This window comes from Moschus berezovskii, chromosome 23 (assembly GCF_049115385.1).
Source record: "Moschus berezovskii isolate FMDL1 chromosome 23, NW_MosBer_1.0, whole genome shotgun sequence".
In the NCBI taxonomy this organism is placed as follows: Eukaryota; Metazoa; Chordata; class Mammalia; order Artiodactyla; family Moschidae; genus Moschus; species Moschus berezovskii.
In genome coordinates this window covers 12,426,018-12,448,982 of record NC_142482.1, presented here as the reverse complement: position 1 = coordinate 12,448,982, position 22,965 = coordinate 12,426,018, and the positions used below count along the sequence as shown (strand labels likewise).

Sequence of the window (22,965 nt, the reverse complement as noted above, 5' to 3'; positions counted from 1 at the left end):
AAATTTCCTCTTTTCTACTAAGTATAGAAATGTATTGATTATGCCTGCTTTTATTTCTATGAAGAAAACTCATGGTTTAGGGAGACAGTTCTTCAAAGTAACTATTCCTTCATACTGACAAAGCATGTTGGGAAGATTCTGTTTTATTTTTCATAGTAGGAATGAATTTTAATCTTTCTTTTTATAAAAAACATAGAGTATTTTTGTGGCTTCAAAATGATGATGGCAAATAGTATAAATAGTGAAAATATTAATAATAACAACAATATGAATCAGTGGAAGTTATACTTGCATATATAACTTCCACTGATGATGCCCTTTTTCCAAATGTTACTTTTATTGATTAGGAAGAAAAGTAGATTGAACAATTTATTATATTTGCAGAAAGAACCTTGTTATCAGGTTTATTCACATTGTTGTTTTTGTTCAGTCACTAAATTATGTTGACTCTTTGAGACCCCACGGATCCCAGCATGCCAGACTTCCTTGCCCTTCACTATCTCCTGGAGTTTGCTCAATTTATTTCTATTGAGTTGGTGATTATATCTAATCAAATCATCCTCTACAACACCCTTCTCCTTTTTCCATCAATCTTTCCCAATAACATTAAGAAATTGTGATCACACCATCAAATCTCTTAAGTGAATTTTGAAAATTAAAGTGTTTTTCCTTTGCCTCAATAATAACAATAATAAAAACAGACACAATTCTCAACCATGGATGTGAAAGACTTCTACTTAAATAGTTTTGGTTTAGCTAATTAGAATGATATATTCATTGGATAAGTAATCTGTTTTTCCATTTCTACCACATAAACTCCATTTTTGTGGACACAAAGTATATTCATTGTGTTAGAAGCAGCTTTATTTTGTCTACTATTCATAATAATTCTACTTTGGCAATGTTGATTTAATTGAAAAATTAGAAAAGGGTGGTATTGTAGGAACAGTGATATGAACACATCCTAACAAATGATAGATTGTTGTAAACTAGAAAGAGCATCAGCAAACATTAATTCCATCAACATTTACTAAATGTTGCTTTTCTTTCATTTTAATTAACATTAAAAATGTTAATTTTTAATCTGTGCTATTTCCATAGCTACATGGAAAATTTTAATATAATTTTTATAGAGAGTTCAGGTCAAAGCAGAATAGGGCTAGGGCTATGAATGTTGTATTATATACAGTGAATACTAATAAATATACATATTAGCTCAGTGAATCTGCCAGAATGACTATTATTTTATTCCCTTACAATATCTGGAAAAGTTACTCTCTCCAGAGTGAAATTTTATGTTGTTAGTATATTATCCTTCATATTACCAAAGCAAACAAATTTACAATATCCATAAACTATTTAAAATGATAATATGATGGGTTAGAGGGCTAGTGCCCTAGAAAGCTAAGTGTTCCTTTAAATTCATTCTCTTAATTTTTTTTTTTTTTAATTTACTTTGGATTGGAGGAATTTCTTTTTTAACATGATTTTGCTTTGCTGTTATTGTCTTTATATTTTAATACATTTGATAATTTTTTAATTAACGAATACTTGGAGGAAACCACTACTTGGAGACAGTGCTATTAAGAAAGACAAGGACTCTTGTCTTAATTTACATTATGACTAGATACAAAGGAAAATGATTTAGAAAATCAGAGAAAAATGTCTGAATTTAGACAAAAAGAAAAAGGAGGTTTTATATATCTTAGGTTTATCCATGAAAACTTTTACATGTGAGTAGGTGTTAGGAAGTAGCAGGTATACTAAATTATCAAAATGGTTTTGTTATAAAATTTTAATTGCCTTCATTTCCCTCTTGCATAAAGTATTATCTTTATTTTATAGAATCTCATATTTATTGCTATATAGGACATAGATAACTAAAATTAAATCATAAGAAATTTTACTTACACTGCAATTTCTTTGTGCTTGATCAAAGTGGTCTTCCCTGGTGGCTCAGCTGGTAAGGAATCCGCCTACAACGTGGGAGACCTGCGTTTGATCCCTGGATTGGGAAGATCCCCTGGAGAAGGGAATGGCTACCCACTTCAGCATTCTGGCCTGGAGAATTTCATGGACCGTATAGTCCATGGGGTCACAAAGAGTCAGACATGACTGAGCAACTTTCACTTATCACTGAAATATAATCACAGGCTCCCCTGGTGGCTCATGGGTAAAGAATCTGCCTGCAATTCAGGAGACCGGAGTTCGATCTCTGGGTCAGAAAGATCCCCTGGAGAAGGGCATGGCAACCTACACCAGTACTCTTGCCCAGAGAATCCCATGGACAGAGGAGCCTGGTAGTCTATAGTCCATAGGGTCAGACCGAGTCAGACACAACCGAAGCAACTAAGCAGCAGCAACAATAAAGTATAATCACACACACAAAAGCATAAATTAAATGAGACTTTTATAATAGCAATTTATAGTGCCTTCTTTGTAATTTTTATTGAATCAATAGTTTTTAAAATAATAGTAATGAATTTATACTATTTAATTATTATTATAATTTAAATGTTTAGATAAATAATTTCAAAACCAAAGATGTAGTATGTAATAGATTAAAATAAAGAGAAAATTAGATAAAAGTAATTTTGTATCTTATTATCATAGTAATTTTTATAGACAGAAATGGCAGAAATGAAAAGTATTTATGGTATTAAATTAGTAGATTTGAAGATGCATTTTTCTCAGTAAAATTCTCCAATGCCAGTTGAGTAACAAATATTTTTAAATGTCTTAGCTCTTATTTTATTCATTATTTCCCGTGATAGCAATGGACGAAGAAAAGCACTCGCACCCCAGAGAATCATCTCCTTTCATGGTCCACCTTTCAATACTAGAAAATCTGGGGGACTCAAGAAGTAAAGTATTGAACACCTTCAATTAAATTAAAAAAAAAAAAAAACAAGAAACACTGTAGTCACTAAACTGAATGTGGATAAAGGAAACAGTAGCATAAATGAATGGTTTCTATAGCCTTCACCTTCTGTCTACTGAAGGGAAATGTTCTAATTGTTGGGCAAGCACCTTACAGAGGTCAAGAAACATTATACCTCCCGTGCTTCATCTAAAGTTCAGTGCCATAATGTGCTAAAATTTAATTTTCTCTTTGTTCCGCTTCACAAGTTCCCTTGCTCCTTTCAAGTAATGTCTCAAATAAACTTTCAGTAAAGGCAGTGCCACAGAATCCATCTCTCTTCAACCTAAGGATGAAATAGATGCATTAGTGGTAAGCGCAAAGAAAACTGAAACAATGATCCAGACACTTTTCACTTCTGATATCTGTTCACCCCATCGTCACTTTAGTTCATCTTTTGTGTGTGTCATTAATATTTTCATGGATCCTGACTGCTGTGCTTCATGGAAAGTCCACTGGTATTTAACAAATTTAAAATAATGGAATGAACCAGAGGGATGGGATGGAGAGGGAGGTGGGAGGGGTTTCAAGATGGGGAACATATGTACACCCGGGGCAGATTCATGTCAATATATGGTAAAACCAATACAATAATGTAAAGTAATTAGCCTCCAATTAAAATAAATAAATTAAAAAATAAAATACAATAATGTAAACTGAGTCTGTGAATGACTTTCATTACATTTAGAAGTGAATGTATTTACCAAAATTTAATTGCTGATATCACTAATGCTTACTTTGTTTTGTTGTTAATCTTGGTTTTCAGTAAACTTTTTCCATTCTGGACAATTTCAAGTTTGCCTTTTTGTAGTACTCTCTCAAAAGTGTGTGCTATTTTGAAATGTGTTTAACTTTTTCTAATATATGCAGCATTTCTAATCACAGTGTTACAGTAAGAGGAGCCACAACCAATAAAAAGCAATTTTGTATCCTCAACTTTAAATAGATTCCCTTAGTGATTCACCTTTCACAGAAAATAGTGTGCTATCTGCTTTGCTGAAACTTGGGATGCATTTGATGGTTTTTAAATTTTAAACCGGAAATTGAGCTGTGTGCTAAGTTGCTTCAGTCATGTCCAACTCTTTGCCACCCTGTGGACTGTAGCCTGCCAGGTTTCTCTATCCATGGGATTTTCCAGGCAAGAATACTGGAGTGGGTGGCCACGCCCTCCTCCAGGGACTCTTCCCAACCCAAGGATCAAACCCACATTTCCTGTGTCTACTGCATTGGCTGGCACATTCTTTACCTACTGAGGGACCTGGGAAGCCCAACCTATGACGCAGCTTAACAAAATCACAGATGGGGAAATCCTTGGTATAGTCCCAGCACCTTGTGGTCAGTCAATATATGTTCTGTTTTGTTCCCCAATGAGCCTAGCAGTGTTAGCACTGGGGCAAGACAGCTGAATATATACTCTTACTTCAGTACACAATGTGTTTTGCGTGTGTGTGGTATGGCTGTGTGTGTGTGTGTGTGTGTGTAAGATTAGAGGGCCATCGTAGCCTCCCTGCATTGACCTATATTCTCCAAATGTTTCCATCCTTGCTAACTCCATATCTTTTCTCTTGGACCAGCAGGGACAGAGAGGAAACTGTGCTAAGAGGTTGGATTAATACTTTGGATTAATAGATTCTATTCATATTTTTTATACATCCTGTACCAGTGCTATAGGACAAACACCAGTACATCAAGCTATTATGACTCCACTTTTCTCTTTATGCAGCATCCAAAAATGTTTGTTGCCCTAAGGTAAAGAAAGAATGAGTCTAAATTCACTTATGCGTATGTAGGTGATAGAGAAAAATTTCAGACAATACCGTGAAAGGAACAATTGTCAGGATTACTGAGGGAATAGCTCCTCTCCTGCAAAAGACATATTTGTCCTAAGAAGCAGAACCACACCCTGATCAATATAAAGTGTCACAAGCAGTCCAAGTCTAGGTCCTGAGCTCCTTACTTTTCCTTATGCTTTTCCAAAAACATTAATTTCACAGACTTTAAGAAAAAAAAAAAAATGCAGAAAGGCTTTCCACATCCAGGAAAAGTTTTGTAGTTGCTCCAGTGCCAAACACCCAAGCACAGATTCCTAGTAAACTGCAGAACTTGGAGTCAGTTCCAGAGGTATATGTACACACTCCCTCCACTCTGCTTTGATTCTGATGCTTCAGAGGTTCTGTGCTCAGTTTCTATTTCCCATCACTGATAGAACATTTCATAAGTCTATAAAAATGAAGCAGCGATAAATTCATTAGAAATAAAAGTTTAAAAAAAATTAACATTCACTTACTACAAATATAGTCTTCCCATGTAATTGAGTTATTTGAAGAGAATAGAAATATCTTTACTCTCACCATTTTTTAGTCTATAAAAGAAATTTTCCTTTTAGACATTATCAAGTATATTTTTGCTAAAACAATAAGAAGGACAGAAAGGGAAAGTGACAACATCTCTAAGATCAAATTCTTATGTTCCCCGTTTCCTTTGGAAAGTATTTATCAGGTAACAGAAAACTTGGCCATTTATTTGAATAAAGCAATTAATATAAAAGTATATAGAGATTATACCTTCTATTAAGATTTAGATATGATCTAAGAAACATCACTTATGTATACTCTGCCATAATCCACTCCCCCACCTCCAATCACACATACATGATGCCAACAGAAAAACACTTTGTGTTCAAGGATCCATGGGACCAAATATTCAGTTGAAGGATACTATCAATATTAGTAATATAATACCAAATGTTTGTCATATAATCATATTTAGAAGGTGTTGCAGTTAAGATTGAAGAAGGCAATGGCAACCCACTCCAGTACTCTTGCCTGGAAAATCCCATGGACAGAGGAGCCTGGTAGGTTACAGTCCATGGGATCACGAAGAGTCCAACATGACTGAGCGACTTCACTTTCACGTTTCACTTTCATGCATTGGAGAAGGAAATGGCAACCCACTCCAGTGTTCTTGCCTGGAGAATCCCAGGGATGGCGGAGCCTGGTGGGCAGCCGTCTATGGGGTCGCACAGAGTCGGACACGACTGAAGCGACTTAGCAGCAGCAGCAGTTAAGGTTCCATTGAGCAATATTTTCTATGTCGCTGACTATGTGGAGTTGGATGAATATATTTGTTCCAAATAAAAGTCCACAAGGGGTTAAAAGCAGCTGATGATTTCAGAGAAAGGTAAGGTTTTTCTAGTGAGTATCTACAGAGGGCATGCAGAAGAAGAAGCTGGTAAGCTCAGCCAGCACCACATGAAAAAACCCTGTAATGCCATTTGGATATCATTGAATTTTAGGTATACAATATGTCAGTAGAGGATTGTCAGCACAGACTGGTATAATCTGGAATTTTTTTTACAGAAAGCTAAAAGTGGTAACAATACATATTCTATCTGTGGCATTTATTAACTTTGCGTCCATATGTTGTAAATTTGGATGCCGTTCCGTGCTGATGCCACAAGTATACTAGTCTCTAGTTTGCTACTTTATAAGTCCTAATGTGTTTGCTTCTTGGTCTGCCTGCTTGATGAACAGCGTAACGCGTTTGTATAAAGTTCAGTTCAGTTCAGTCGCTCAGTCGTGTCAGACTCTTTGCGACCCCATGAATCACAGCACGCCAGGCCTCCCTGTCCATCACCAACTCCCGGAGTTCATTCAAACTCACGTCCATAGAGTCAGTGATGACATCCAGCCACCTCATTCTCTGTCGCCCCCTTCTCCTCCTGCCCCCAATCCTTCCCAGCATCAGATTCTTTTCCAGTGAGTCAACTCTTTGCATGAGGTGGCCAAAGTATTGGAGTTTCAGCTTCAGCATCAGTCCTTCTAATGAACACCCAGGATTGATCTCCTTTAGAATGGACTGGTTGGATCTCCTTGCAGTACAAGGAACTCTCAAGAGTCTTCTGAACATCACAGTTCAAAAGCATCAATTCTTCAGTGCTCAGCTTTCTTCATAGTCCAACTCTCACATCCATACAACACTTCTCTGGTGTCTCAGATGGTAAATAATCTGCCCGCAATGCAGGTCACCTGGGTTCAATCCCTGGATCGAGAAGATCCCCTGAAGAAGGGAATGGATACCCACTCCAGCATTCTTGCCTGGAAAATTCCATGGACAGAAAAGTCTGGCAGCCATGGCTTCTCAAAGAGTTGGAAGCACACTTCCATCTTTAATGATGTCTTGTCAAGAATCTTTCATTTTGCTTTTTGCTTTAGTCGCCATACACTCAAGACGGTTTAATTCCTCATGAATTCTAGACTACTGAGCCTTCTTGGGAATAGGCATTGTCTTTTTCATTGGTGAAAATTTTCAACAGACAAATTCCAGGTAGTCTGAACATTGTATTTCTTGGAAGAGTATAACAAATGCCATAAATTATAGTGGAATAGTTAAAATAATGAATTGTCATCTTATGACATCATCAGCATCCATGGCCCCAGAAACTGAAATCAGACCATTCTTGGTATTCCAGAAGATTCTCAGGCCCTGAATTGTTTCAGGGGCAGTAAACAGATTGTTGCCCTCAGCACAGAACCTGGTGAATACTCACTTTCAAACCTACTATCCTTGTTTCTAAATCTGAAATTTTGTACATGGGAAGTCCATTGTCAACTTTATATTTCCCTTTGTGGATCCAGCTCTAGAGGCATATAGGAATTTTCTATTGCTCTTCATTTGTTTGCTTGCTTATTCTTGCTTTTCTTAAAATTCAGGTATTTTCCAGAAATGCATCTCACTTTGGCTCTTTTCTCTGAAGTTCAGAATAGAATTAGGTAAACACTTATATTCTGAATCCTGCAAAAAGTTTTCTTCTATTATTTGTTTATTTGTTTTTGTTTATGTTCTGTTTGTTATTTCTTTGTTTTGTTTTATCCTTGTGTAATTCTTACTATTACATATCAGCTTTCCTGGATCTATTTTCCATGTCTCTGATATTTCCTTCATACTCTTTATCTATTCATGTACTTTTCTTTGTATTTAATCATTCTGTATAAAATTTCTGATTTCAGTTATCCTCTCCTTAATTTAAACTACTATATTGTTGTCTTGTTTGAGTTCCCCTAGACGAGGACAATGTGGAAAGTTTTAGTTATGTGAAGTTTATTTGGGAGGAAATCTCTGGAAACCTTGGTAGAGGATTAAGGAAATAAAATAAGAAAATTAAGGAAACCCATGTAATGTGCATTCTCAAACAGGCTAAAGACATATCTCCGCTTGTGCACAGGGCAGATGCTTTTTGCAACTGATAAGTTTTCTTTGAAGCAGCTGAAGCTTAGCAGTTGAACTTAAGCAACTAAACCTATGGGGCAACTATGGCTGGCGCCACATCTAAGGGTGGAGCAGGCTGGGGTGTTTACAAGCTGGCTTTCTTCAATCACTAGTTGACAACTGGTCCATAGAGTGTTGAGTCCTGGCATGTCCTCCTTGCTCTGTGCTTAAGTAGGGCTATCCCTCAAGGCCAGACCAAGCCTCCAGCCAGAAAATAAATAAATGCAGGTTACATGAAGATAACAAAGCCAATGGATATGGGCAGAGTATGCACAGCATCTGTTACAAAGAATATTGGTGGAATTTATATAATAAGAAAATCTTCTCCCAGCCCAGAATCGTGTCTACAAAAAGAACTCTTTTTGCAGAGAAGAAGATGGTTTTATTATTATCAAGCATTAGATCTGAATGTGATGGGCATCATGGACCATTCACCAAGAGATGAAAAGACAGGAAGAGATCTCATCATTTTATAGCCAAGCAGATACAAACCATTACATACTTGTTCTCAATGTTAAAAACAAATAATCCCCAAGTAAGAGATCTTGATAGCACACAGAGAGCATCCTAACTTTGCATGATTATTGTTTAGCTAATTGGGTTCATTCAGGAAAAAGCAAACTTCTTGTATCTTTATGACAGGAAGTAGTTTTGTAACCTGGAGCAAGGCCCCTACCAGTTAGGCTTCCACCATCCCCTCACAGAAACTAGGAGATAGATGCTTGTCTTGATGCTTGCATTTAAAAGGTGCCTCTGTATCCTTGAGAAAGACATTCCTGTCATAAGGCTGACAAAAGACCTAACTTATATCTTCCAAAGGATTTATGTACTTTTCAAAGAGAGGAGAAAGTACTTACAATCAGAAGTTTTCTAAATCAAAGGCTCTGGGCGGGGCCGGGGGAGGGGGGGCGGAAATTGCTCCCAGAAATGGAGTGAGGGTAATCTCTTCCCTTATTTTCAACAGGAAGAATTAAGTCTCTTATTTTTTTTTTATTTGTAATTGTTTTTAAATTGGAAATCAAGTCTTTTTAAAACCATGAAATTTTTGTGCCTGCATTTTGTCTCAACTGCTTACTGAAATGTGTTTATTCAAATGTTTCCCTTCCTGAAATTCAGTTGACTTGTATTCAGGGTGTTCAGATGTTCTGCCTGACTTTCTTGTCTGTGGCTAGGAGTATTATATGTTATTTTTATTTGTAAGCTTAGACATGGTTATTTAAATTGAATAATGATGAAGTCCTTTAAATAATAAGTGGAAAACAGAGGTCCCTGTGGGCCATTGATCCCTAGATTTCCAAAAACCCTGGCTTTCCAAGATTTCTCCCAACCTCAAAGCAAAGCATGTGGAACCTACTTCTTGGTTACTTCTCAGCTGTTGAGTTCAGGGACAATCATTACACTAATACAGGAAGATCCCTGTGTTGGGAAGATACCCTGAAGGTGGACATGGCAACCTGCTGAAGTTTTCTTGTCTGGAGAATCCCATGGACAGAAGAGCCTGGCTGGCCATTGTCCATAGGGTCAAAAAGAGCCAGAACCAACTGAAGTGACTTAGCATGGAAGCACACACTTTCTCTACAAAGTCCAGATCCTCGACCCCAGGATCTTTCTGGGATCTACTCCCCCCTTTCTCTGCTTCGCCACTGGCCTTCAACACAAGTGCTTTCACATCCTCATTACAGTTCCCTCTACCTAACCCAAACAAACTCTCTGGGTGGATTAGGAAAAGCAGATGCTAGAGAACTATATTTTGATAATTGTGGCCCCAGGTCATTCTATTTCCACAAAATAAATCTTTTTGAGTATCTTACTTAATAAGCAAATGACTTTTAAATTAAATGTCTTTCATTTTTAAATTCAAGAGTTTGACCTGTGATCAAACCTTCTTGTATGTTTCATTACATCAAGATTGATGGCCTAAATGCAAAGGAAATCCAAAAAAAAGGGAATTTGTGTATATGTATAGCTAATTCTCTTTGCTGTATAACAGAAACTAACACAGCATTGTGTTTTGACTATACTCCAATAAAAATTATGATAAAATAATTGATGACCTTTTTTCTGCTTGAATAATGAAATGACCCTTGTGTTGTATTGAGACATTCTTCATTGTTTTGGATAAAACCTTTTCAGAGTTTAGAAAACCAAATCATCCTTGATGTTCCCCAGAGTGTATGGTTTGATTGTTATGAATTGAGAGTCATAAATTCTAGTAAACCCTCAACTTCCAAACTCAAGCATAAAGGATCTTTTGTTTGGTACTTCCTACCTCTCTGATTTCAAATTACTGACCTATTTTAAAAATACTATGCTTTGTCTCATTGATGTTTCTGGTCCTTCACTCTTCGTGAATTTAGATAGTGTTAGGTTGGGTGTACAGCTCTGACAATATTCCCTCACAGAGCTGACTGTTTGGGCCACAGATGCTATAATCTAGGAGAGTTCTTGCCTGTTCAGTCTTGGGGATCAAGGCAAAGGCAAAAGAAACTGAGATCCTCTTCAGGGTCAGCCATTGCATCTCTACCACAGATAAATATGTACACACACATATATATATACATTTATACACATATGTATACATTTGTACAAAATCCTTTTGTGATGATGCAGATGAATTTTGGGCAGATGAATGTACTAGAAAAGAATTTCTACATAAGTGTAGTTGCAAATGTTTTGAAATTAGTCATTCAGACAATCCCATTCAGTCCAAGGTATAAATAATTCATTTGTTTCTATTTGAATTTCGTGATAGAGAAAGCTGCACAGATGATAGACTTATTTATTACTGAAGAGGATTTATATTAAAAGAAATTTCTCTGGGCATTAATAATAATAATAAAAAATCTTCAGAAAACACTCAGTAAGTTATAGCTCTGAGGATAAAATATGACAAGAGTAATTGCTAAAGTAAAAACCAAAATATAAAATTTTGTGTACTCTGTATTATGTGTTTTCAACGTTTCTTTTATTGTTTAGCTTATTCCTGGCACTGGTAGAGTTTTCCAGAGTATAATTAGGATATTTGAATGCATTACCTTTTTTAGCTCATATTTGTTTTTATATTGTTTCAAACCTTAGATATTTAGCAAGTCATATTTGACTAATGCTATTATTGTTATTATTGTCATTATTTTACCATTGAAGAATTAGAAGCTCAAAATTAGTGAGGTCACTTATCAAAATTTATACACGATTGAGGGGAAGAGCTGTGATTTTTGCTGTAGTACCCATGATCAGAATCTGGAATGTTGAAGCTAATATGACATGTGTTCTTTCAAAGTTATATAATCCATTTCACATGCTATATGATTCCAACTTTCTTAAATTTACTGAGGTTTGATTTGTGACGCTAGATGTGAGCTATCCTGGAGAATGTTCCATGTTCACTTGAGAAGAAGGTGTATTCTTCTGCATTTGAATGGAAGATACCAATGAGATCCATCTCATCTAGTGTATCATTTAAGACTTGTGTTTCCTTAATTAATTTCCTGTTTTGATGATCCGTCCATTGGTGTGACTGGGGTTTTAAGGTCTTCTATTATTATGATTAGGAGAAATATCAATAACCTTATATATGCAGATGACACCACACTTATGGCAGAAAGTGAAGAAGAACTGAAGAACCTCTTGATGAGAGTGAAAAAGGAGAGTGGAAAAAGTTGGCTTAAAGCTCAACATTCAGAAAACTAAGATCATGGCATTCGGTCCCATCACTTCATGGCAAATAGATGGGGAAACAGTGGAAACAGTGCCTGACTTTATATTGGGTGGCTCCAAAAGCACTTCAGATGGTGATTGCAGCCGTGAAATTAAAAGACACTTACTCCTTGGAAGGAAAGTTATGACCAAACTAGACAGCATATTAAAAAGCAGAGACATTGCTTTGTCAGCATAGGTCTGTCTAGTCAAGGCTATGTTTTTCCCAGTAGTCATGTATGGATATAAGAGTTGGACTATAAAGGAAGCTGAGCACCAAAGAATTGATGCTTTTGAATTCTGTTGTTGGAGAAGATTCTTGAGAGTCCCTTGGACTGCAAAGAGATCCAACCAGTCCATCCTAAAGATCAGTCCTGGGTGTTCATTGAAAGGATTGATATCGAAGCTGAAGCTCCAATACTTTGGTCTCCTGATGGGAAGAGCTGACTCATTTGAAAAGACCCTTATGCTGGGAAAGATTGAGACCAGGAGGAGAAGGGGGTGACACAGGATGAGATGGTTGGATTGCATCACCGACTCAATGGACTTGAGTTTGGGTAGACTCCAGTAGTTGGTGATGGACAGGGAGACCTGGCATGATGTGGTTCATGGGGTCTCAAAGAGTCGGACACGACTGAGCGAGTGAACTGAACTGAACTGATTATTACTGTGTTACTATTAATTTATCCTTTTATGTTTGTCAGCATTTGTCTTATGTATTGAGGTGCTACTATGTTGGGGGTTTAGATAGTTACAATTGTTAGGTCTTCCTCTTGGATTGATCCCTTGATCGTTATGTGGTTTCCTTATTTCTTGTAATATTCTTTATTTTAATGTCTATTTTGTGTGACATGCGGATTGCTACTCTAGCTTTATTTTGCTTCCCATTGGCATGGAATATATTAATCCATTTATATTTAAAGTAATTATTGATATATATTAAAAAGCAGAGACATTACTTTGCCAACCAAGGTCCGTCTAGTCAAGGCAATGGTTTTTCCCGTGGTCATGTATGGATGTGAGAGTTGGACTGTGAAGAAGGCTGATCGCCGAAGAATCGATGCTTTTGAACTGTGGTGTTGGAGAAGACTCTTGAGAGTCCCTTATACTGCAAGGAGATCCAACCAGTCCATTTTAGAGGAGATCAATCCTGGATGTTCATTGGAGGGACTGATGCTAAAGCTGAAGCTGCAATACTTTGGCCACCTCATGAGACGAGTTGACTCACTGGAAAAGACTCTGATGTTGGGAAAGGTTGGGGGTGGGAGGAGAAGGGGACGACGGAGAATGAGATGGCTGGATGGCATCACCGACTCTGTGGACATGAGTTTGAGTGAACTCTGGGAGTTGGTGATGGACAGGGAGGCCTGGCGTGCTGTGATTCATGGGGTCGCGGAGAGTCGCACATGACTGAGCGACTGATCTGATCTGATCTGATGTTCCTATTGCCATTTTCTTAAATATTTGGAGTTGATTTTGCAAATCTTTTTCTACTCTTGTATTTCTTGACTATATAAGTCCCTTTAACATTGGTTGTAAAGCTGGTTTGGTGGCACTGAATTCTCTTAACTTTTGCTTGTCTGAAAAGCTTTTTATTTTTCCATCAATTTTGAATGAGATCCTTGCTAGGTATAGTAATCTTCGTTGAAAATTTTCCCCATACTTTAAATATATCATGCCATTCCCTTCTGGCCTGCAGAGTTCCTGCTGAAAGGTCAGCTGTTAAACATGGGTTTTCCCTTTTATCTTACTTGTTTCTTTTCCCTTTATGTTTTTAATATTCTTTCTCTGAGTTTAGTCTTGGTTAGTTTGATTAATATGGGTCTTGGCATGTTTCTGCTTGGGTTTACCCTGTATGGGACTCTGTGACTCTTGAACTTTATTGACTATTTCCTTTTCCATACTGGGGAAATTTTCAACTATAATCTCTTCAAAAAAGAAAAAAAAAAAAAAAAACCTGTTCATACACTTTCTTTAACTTTTATTCTTCTGGAACCCTTACAATTTGAATGTTGGTGTGTTTGATTTTGTTCCAGAGGTCTCTGAGACTATCCTCAGTTCTTTTCATTCTTTTTACTTTATTCTGCTCTTCAGTAATTATTTCTACCATTTTATCTTCTAGCTCACTGATTCGTCAGTCTGCTTCAGATATTCTGCTACTGATTCCTTCTAGAGGATTATTAATTCCTGTAATTGTTTTGTTTGTCTCTTTATGTTTCACTTCAGTTCAGTTCACTTGCTCAGTTGTGTCTGACTTTTTGTGACCCCATGAATTCCTGCACGACAGACCTCCCTGTCAATCACCAACTCTCGGAGTCTACACAAACTCATGTCCATCAAGGCAGTGGTACCATCCAGCTAACTCACCCTCTGGCGTCCCCTTCTCCTCCTGCTCCCAATTCCTCCCAGCATCATGGTCTTTTCCAATGAGTCAACTCTTTGCATGAGGTGGCCAAAGTATTGGAGTTTCACCTTCAGCGTCAGTCCTTCCAATGAACACCCAGGACTGATCTCCTTTAGAATGGACTGGCTGGATCTCCTTGCAGTCCAAGGGACTCTCAAGAGTCTTCTCCAACACCACAGTTCAAAATCATCAATTGTTCGGTGCTCAGCTTTCTTTATAGTCCAACTCTCACATCCATACATGACCACTGGAAAAACCATAGCATTGACTAGATAGACATTTATTGGCAAAGTAGTGTCTCTGCTTTTTAATAGGCTATCTAGATTGGTCATAACTTTCCTTCCAAGGAGTAAGTGTCTTTTAATTTCATGGCTGCAATCACCATCTGCAGTGATTTTTGGAGCCCAAAAAAGTAAAGTCTGACACTGTTTCCACTGTTTCCCCACCTATGTGATGGGACCAGTTACCATAATCTTAGTTTTCTGAATGTTGAACTTTAAGCCAACTTTTTCAATCTCCTCTTTCACTTTCATCAAGAGGCTCTTTAGTTCTTCTTCACTTTCTGTCGTAGGGTGGTGTCATCTGTATATCTGAGGTTACTGATATAACCTGGCAGTCTTGATCCCAGCTTGTGCTTCCTCCAGCCCAGCATTTCTCATGATGTACTCTGCATATAAGTTAAATAAGCAGGGTGAAAATATATAGCCTTGACGTACTCCTTTTCCTATTTGGAACCAGTCTGCTATTCCATGTACAGTTATGACTGTTGCTTCCTGACCTGCATACAGGTTTCCCAAGAAGCAGGTCAGGTGGTCTGGTATTCACATCTCTTTCAGAATTTTCCACAATTTATTGTGATCCACACAGTCAAAGGCTTTGGCATAGTCAATGAAGCAGAAATAGATGTTTTTCTGAACTCTCTTACTTTTTCAATGGTCCAGTGGATGTTGGCCATTTGATCTCTGGTTCTTCTGCCTTTTCTAAAACCAGCTTTAACATCTGGAATTTCACAGTTCACGTATTGCTGAAGCCTGTCTTGGAGAATTTTGAGCATCACTTTACTAGCATGTGAGACGAGCGCAATTGTGCACCCTTTATGTTTATTCTTTAATTATTCTAGGTCTTTGTTAACTGATTCTTGCATTTCCTCCATTCTGTTTTCCTCCAATCTGTTTTGATTATCTTTACTATAATTATTCTGAATTCTTTTTCAGGTAGGTTTTCTGTTTCCTCGTCATTTATTTGGACTTCTGGGTTTCTAGTTTGTTCTTTCATTTGTGGAGTATTTCTCTGCCTTTTCATCATTTTTTTTTTTTTATCTTACTGTGTTTGAGGTCCCCATTTCTCAGGCTTCAAGGATGAATTCTTCCTTCCTTTTTGTTTCTGATTTCCTAAGTTTGGTCCAGTTGTTTGTGTAAGCTTTGTACGGGCTGAGCTTCGTGCTGAGTTTTTTTTTTTTTGGTGTGTCTGTTTGTTTGTTTTTCCTCTAATGGATATGGCTGAGTGGGGGGTGGTAATCCTGTCTGCTGATGATTGCGTTTGTATTTTTGTTTTGTTTTTTGTTTAGATGAGGTGTCCTCCATAGGTGGTTATGTGATACCAGATACTGTATTCAAGTGGTTTCCTTTATGTTAGTTCTCACTATTTGATACTCCCTAGGGTTAGAAGAGAGGCGAAAAGCAAAGGAGAAAAGGAAAGATATAAGCATCTGAATGCAGAGTTCCAAAGAATAGCAAGGAGAGATAAGAAAGCCTTCCTCAGTGATCAATGCAAAGAAATAGAGGAAAACAACAGAATAGGAAAAACAAGAGACCTCTTCAAGAAAATTAGAGATTCCAAGGGAACTTTTCATGCAAAGATGGGCTCGATAAAGGACAGAAATGGTATGGACCTAACAGAAGCAGAAGATATTAAGAAGAGGTGGCAGGAATACACAGAAGAACTGTACAAAAAAGATCTTCACGACCAAGATAGTCACGATAATGTGATCACTGACCTAGAGCCAGACATCTTGGAATGTGAAGTCAAGTGGGCCTTAGAAAGCATCACTACGAACAAAGCTAGTGGTGGTGATGGAATTCCAGTTGAGCTATTTCAAGTCTTGAAAGATGATGCTGTGAAAGTGCTGCACTCAATATGCCAGCAGATTTGGAAAACTCAGCAGTGGCCACAGGACTGGAAGAGGTCAGTCTTCATTCCAATCCCAAAGAAAGGCAATGCCAAAGAATGCTCAAACTACCGCACAATTGCACTCATCTCACACGCTAGTAAAGTCATGCTCAAAATTCTCCAAGCCAGGCTTCAGCAGTATGTAAACCGTGAACTCCCAGATGTTCAAGCAGGTTTTAGAAAAGGCAGAGGCACCAGAGATCAAATTGCCAACATCCGCTGGATCATGGAGAAAGCAAAAGAGTTTCAGAAAAACATCTATTTCTGCTTCATTGACTATGCCAAAGCCTTTGACTGTGTGGATCACAATAAACTGTGGAACATTCTGAAAGAGATGGGAATCCCAGACCACCTGACCTGCCTCTTGAGAAACCTGTATGCAGGTCAGGAAGCAACAGTTAGAACCGGTCATGGAACAACAGACTGGTTCCAAATAGGAAAAGGAGTGCGTCAAGGTTGTATATTGTCACCTTGCTTATTTAACTTATATGCAGAGTACATCATGAGGAACGCTGGGCTGGAAGAAGCACAAGCTGGAATCAAGATTGCTGGGAGAAATATCAATAACCTCAGATATGCAGATGACACCACCCTTATGGCAGAAAGTGAAGAGGAACTCAAAAGCCTCTTGATGAAAGTGAAAGAGGAGAGTGAAAAGGTTGGCTTGAAGCTCAACATTCAGAAAACAAAGATCATGGCATCTGGTCCCATCACTTCATGGGAAATAGATGGAAAAACAGTGGAAACAGTGTCAGACTTTGTTTTTTTGGGCTCCAAAATCACTGCAGATGCTGATTGCAGCCATGAAATTAAAAGACGCTTGCTCCTTGGAAGGAAAGTTATGACCAACCTTGATAGTATATTAAAAAGCAGAGACATTACTTTGCCGACCAAGGTCCGTCTAGTCAAGGCAATGGTTTTTCCCGTGGTCATGTATAGATGTGAGAGTTGGACTGTGAAGAAAGCTGATCGCCGAAGAATCGATGCTTTTGAACTGTGGTGTTGGAGAAGACTCTTGAGAGTCCCTTATACTGCAAGGAGATCCAACCAGTCCATTCTAAAGGAGATCAATCCTGGATGTTCATTGGAGGGACTGATGCTAAAGCTGAAACTCCAATACTTTGGCCACCTCATGAGACGAGTTGACTCACTGGAAAAGACTCTGATGCTGGGAAAGGTTGGGGGCAGGAGGAGAAGGGGACGACGGAGAATGAGATGGCTGGATGGCATCACCGACTCTGTGGACATGAGTTTGAGTGTACTCCGGGAGTTGGTGATGGACAGGGAGGCCTGGCGTGCTGTGATTCATGGGGTCGCGGAGAGTCGGACACGACTGAGCGACTGAACTGAACTGAACTGAGGGTTAGTTCTTTGGTTGTCTGGGGTCTTGGAGTCAGTTATCCCACTCAAAAGGCTCAGGGTTTTATCTCTTTGTTAGTTCAAAATGAGAATTATTTCAGATTTCTCAGAAATCTTGTCTCACAGAAAAGGCCCTGAAGTGATGCTCTCATTGTATGTGCAGCCAAGAGGCAGGAATCAGCAGAAATCCTAATATATTTTTTTAATCCTTTGAAATTTAGTGAATCAATTTCTAGTTTGAGGGAGGAGAGTCAAGAAACATAAAATTAATATTATTTATGGTAACTTTTGAGCTTCTCAGGGCGCTCAGCTGATTAACAATCCACCTATAATGTAGAAGACTCAGGTTCGACCACTGGGTCGAGAAGATTCCTTGGAGCACAGCGTGGCAACCCATTCCAGTATTATTTCCTGGAGAGTCACATGGACAGAGAAGCCACGTGGGATACAACCGATAGCTTGCAAAGAGTCAGACATGACTGTGCAAGCATGTGTTAATTTTTCACTGAATATTACTTCCCTGAAATCCTTGAAAGCTGGACTTGAATCCCAACTTTGCTGAGGTTACTTAAGTCTTTTAAACTCAATATCCTAATTTGAATTATGTGAATGCTATGAAAGTTTATTGAAAGATTAGAGAGGACATGAGTAAAAAACTTTGCACACATGAGTAAAGTCAGAACCATCTGAAATGAACTGATCAGTCATGTGTAATAACTCAGGTGCAGTGCTCACAAAAATCTTGGGTGTGCAGCTCACTCAGAATCAAGGCCAACATAATGCTTCACAGCCATTCCTTTAACTTACTCCTGTATGAGGCGACAAATCATAGCAGAGTGATGGGTAGGACCTGTTCCCATGGGAATGAGCCTGTGAGCGAAGCCTCTGTTTGCTCACTTTCGTGGAGAGCAAGTAACCATTTCACCCCCTCTCAAAAAATATCTATAAAATCCTGGTTTTCTTAAAGAACAGTGACATCGTGGGTTCATTGCGTGCAAATGATTATTTGTCAGACATAAAAGCAATACTTTTCTTCCAGTGGAGTTAATGGCATTTCTGTTGCTTCTTTTTGGGGATTTAGTATTTCATTTAGCTGATTAAGATGTGCAGTTAATTATTATGCCAGATTTTTTAAAAATTAAAACTCTTAAAAATTATTTTGAAATCTTTAAATAACTTATGCCAGATTTTACTTTCCACTTGGGGAAAAATTGTTTAGATTATATCCTTTTGTTATCTCCTCAGTAAATGTTAAACTGATGTAAAATGAGTGGATTTGTATTTATAAAAATAACTTTTTCACAGGAAGAAGAATTAAGAAAAAGTGGGGAAGCCAAGTATGCCCACTTGAGTGACGAACTTCATGTATTAATTGAAGTGTTTGCTCCACCAGGGGAGGCTTATTCACGTATGAGTCATGCACTGGAAGAGATTAAAAAATTTCTGGTTCCCGTAAGTATTTTTCATTTTTTACAAAGATGTTTCTCATTGGTTCCTATTAAAAATGTACCTTTGATCTTCACTGACTTTCTAGGAAAGAAATTTATGTTGCAGATTAATTATTTGTAGAGTTAATGTGAAAGTGAAAATAAAAAAGAATACAAAAAAAGCTTAGCACAGGCTCTGGCATGTTGCTACCAAGTGGTGATTTAGCAGTAGTTTTTCTTCAGCATGTTACATGCTGTACAATCCTTCACAGCCATGAAGAGTAAGACAATTAACACTAAAGCTTAAATACATAACTGAAGTTGTATATTTTTCTTTTTTTTCTTAATTACTTGTTATTTGACATGTATTAGTCATAATTTTTAATTAACATAGAAAATATTTCCAGGTATAGTGGGAGGAAAAAGAGACTCAATATCCAATATGTGTAATGACAGTGATAGTAATTGAAATGATCATGTACTTTTAAACAATAGTATGCCAGGTGCTGCCTTGTTATAAAATAAAAAAAATACCACCAATAAACTTTCACTAAAGGAAATTCTGAAAGATATATATCAACAATCTACAAACAACTCAGGGAGCTTAATATCATCAAAACAAAGAACCCAATTAAAAGATGGGCAGAAGACCTAAAAAGACATTTCATTTCACAACATATAGATGACCAAGAAGCACATGAAAAGATGTTCAAAATTACTAATTAGCATTAGAGACATGCACGTCAAAACTACAATTAGATATCACCTCATACTAATCAGAAATTCTATAACCAAAAAATTCATGAAAAATAAATGCCCAAGAGAGTGTGAAGAGAAGGAAACCCTCCTTACTCTATTGGTAGGAATGTAAATTGTACAGACACTGTAGAGAACAGTATGGAGATTCCTCAAAAGCTAAAAATATAGTGATCACATGATCTTGCAATCCTACTCCTGGGAAAAGATAGTCGGAAAGGAACAATTCACCCCAATGTTAATTGCACCACTGTTTACAACAGTCAAGACATGGAAGCAACCTAAATGTCCATCAACAGAGGACTGGATAAAGATGTAGTCCATATATATGATGAAATATTACTCAGCCATTAAAAAAAATGAAATAATGCCATTTGCAGCAACATGGACGGACCTAGAGATTGTCATACTGAGTGAAGGAAGTCAGACAGAGGAAAAGAAATGTTATATCACTTACATGTGGTATCTTGCACTGGGTAATCTGGGTTTCATCATCTCAGACAAGCACAGGACAGGCTGCCCTGGGGCTAAAGAATCAGCAAAGAGGAGGTCATGTGCTGACTCCAGCAGAAGTATGATGGGATCATAATTCCTGGCAAATAAAATGTCATGTCTATCCAAAAGGCCAATAAAATGTTATCAATAACATGTGGGGAAAAAAAAAAAAAAGATACAAATGAACTTATTTACAAAACAGAAACAGACTCACAGACTTAGAAAATGAACTTATGGTTACCGGGGGAGAAGGCAGGGGTGGTAGTGGTAGTGGAGGTGAAAGGGATAGTTAGGGAGTTTGGGACTGACATCTACATACTGCTATATTTAAAATGGATAACCAACCAACAAGGACCTACTGTATAGCACAGAGAACTCTGCTCAATATTATGTAACAATTTAAATGGAAAATGTATAAATGAATCACTTGCAGTACACCTTAAACTGTCACAATATTGTTAGTCAACTATACTCCAATATAAAATAAAAAGTTATATATATATATACATACAAACATGAATAAGAAACAAAGAAACTCTTAAGTAACACTACATTTTAAAAAAATCTAATGTGAGTTTGAAAGCAACAAGACATTTAAAATGCAAAAACAGCAGCAGCGTACAATATGGGAAGAAATAAATGGGTTCAACGTGTAAAAAAATCATAATGTAAAATAATCAATACTAATAAAACTAAACATTTGTTGACATCATGCAAAAGTCAGAAAAATAAAATAATTACATTTATGAGAGAAACAGAACGTTCCATATTCAGAAAACATAAGCCAGCATATTCGGGATTGCATAGAATTCTCTACTGATTTTCTAAGAAATAGAATAAGGTTAAATAATGAAGCTTTCCTAAAGGCCAACAATTTAGTATTCCAGTAAGAGGTTGTTTGAACAGAAATCTTGTCATCCGACTTCGACCTGGGAATAAAATAATTAGAGAATGCTGAGTAAAGTTTTCTGCATTGTCCTGGCAGATGTCTTCAGCAGAGAGAGAAAAAGAGTAGCTGAGATTTTATCTGTGCAATGAAGAAACTCTATAGATTTCTAAACTAATTCATAAACTCAGGGGAAATGTGGCTAAGATTCATTGATTGTCATTAATTTTGAAAATAGGGGGGGGAAAAACAAGAATTTCACAACAGAAAAGTATAAAAATATAACCACACAACCTTATGACCAATCTGCTGCTGCTGCTAAGTCACTTCAGTCGTGTCCGACTCTGTGTGACCCCATAGATGGAAGCCCACCAGGCTCCCCCATCCCTGGGATTCTCCAGGCAAGAACACTGGAGTGGGTTGCCATTTCCTTCTCCAATGTGTGAAAGTGAAGTAGCTCAGTCGTGTCCGAACCTTAGCGACCCCACGGACTGCAGCCTACCAGGCTGCTCCATCCATGGGATTTTCTAGGCAAGAGTACTGGAGAGGCTTGCCATTGCCTTCTCTGAGAGCACATTAAAAAGAAGAGACATTACTTTGCCAACAAAGGTCCGTCTAGTCAAGGCTATGGTTTTTCCCGTGTTCATGTATGGATGTGAGAGTTGGACTATGAAGAAAGCTGAGCACCGAAGAATTGATGCTTTTGAACTGTGGTGTTGGAGAAGACTCTTGAGAGTCCCTTGGACTTCAAGGAGATCCAACCAGTCCATCCTAAAGAGATCAGTCTTGGTTGTTCATTGGAAGGACTGATGCTAAACCTGAAACTCCAATACTTTGGCCACCTCACGCGAAGAGTGGACTCATTGGAAAAGACTCTGATGCTCGGAGGGATTGGGAGAGGGGGAGAAAGGGAAGACAGAGAATAAGATGCCTGGATGGCATCACCGACTCTATGGACATGAGTTTGAGTGAACTCCGGGAGTTGGTGATAGACAGGGAGGCCTGGCGTGCTGTGATTCATGGGGTCGCAAAGAGTCGGACATGACTGAGCGACTGAACTGAACTGAACTGAACATATTTATATGCCCAGTTTTAAAATTTCTGTCAAGACGAGGTTATAGAATAAACCCATACCACTCTGATTATTCCATAACTTTATATACACCCAGAATTTCTGCCCAATTTATTTTCTGGTACTTATCTGAACATCTTCCTAAATAGATCATATATTTCTTAAGAATGAGGACGCTATATCCTCTCTTCCTTTTGTTTTTGAAATAAATGCCTGGTGCTGTTGGGTAAATAGTTTTACTATATTTAGCTTAGACCAGCCCAACATCTGGTGATCTAAGTGGTATCAAAAAAGGCTAGAATTGCCTGCATTACTAATTCATTTTGTGACTATAGACAAGTCAGTTAGATTTACACAACTTTAGCTTCAGTTCAGTTCAGTTGCTCACTTGTGTCTGATTCTTTGTGACCCCATGGACTACAGGATGCCAGACTTCCCTGTCTTTCACCAACTCCCGGAGCTTGCTCAAAATAATGTCCATCACGTCAGTGAGGCCATCCAACCATCTCATCT

The 22,965-nt window shown here is 37.8% G+C and overlaps 1 protein-coding gene across 3 annotated transcripts in view; it reads left to right on the top strand.

Annotated features, from left to right (window-relative positions):
• Positions 1–22,965, top strand: part of KHDRBS2 (KH RNA binding domain containing, signal transduction associated 2) — a 795,143-nt gene that overhangs the window by 355,380 nt on the left and 416,798 nt on the right. For all 3 annotated transcript variants that reach the window (XM_055406844.2, XM_088831069.1, XM_088831070.1), the window contains exon 4: positions 19,122–19,268. In XM_055406844.2, coding sequence (XP_055262819.1) covers positions 19,122–19,268 — 147 coding nt within the window. The remainder of the gene's footprint in view (positions 1–19,121; positions 19,269–22,965) is intronic.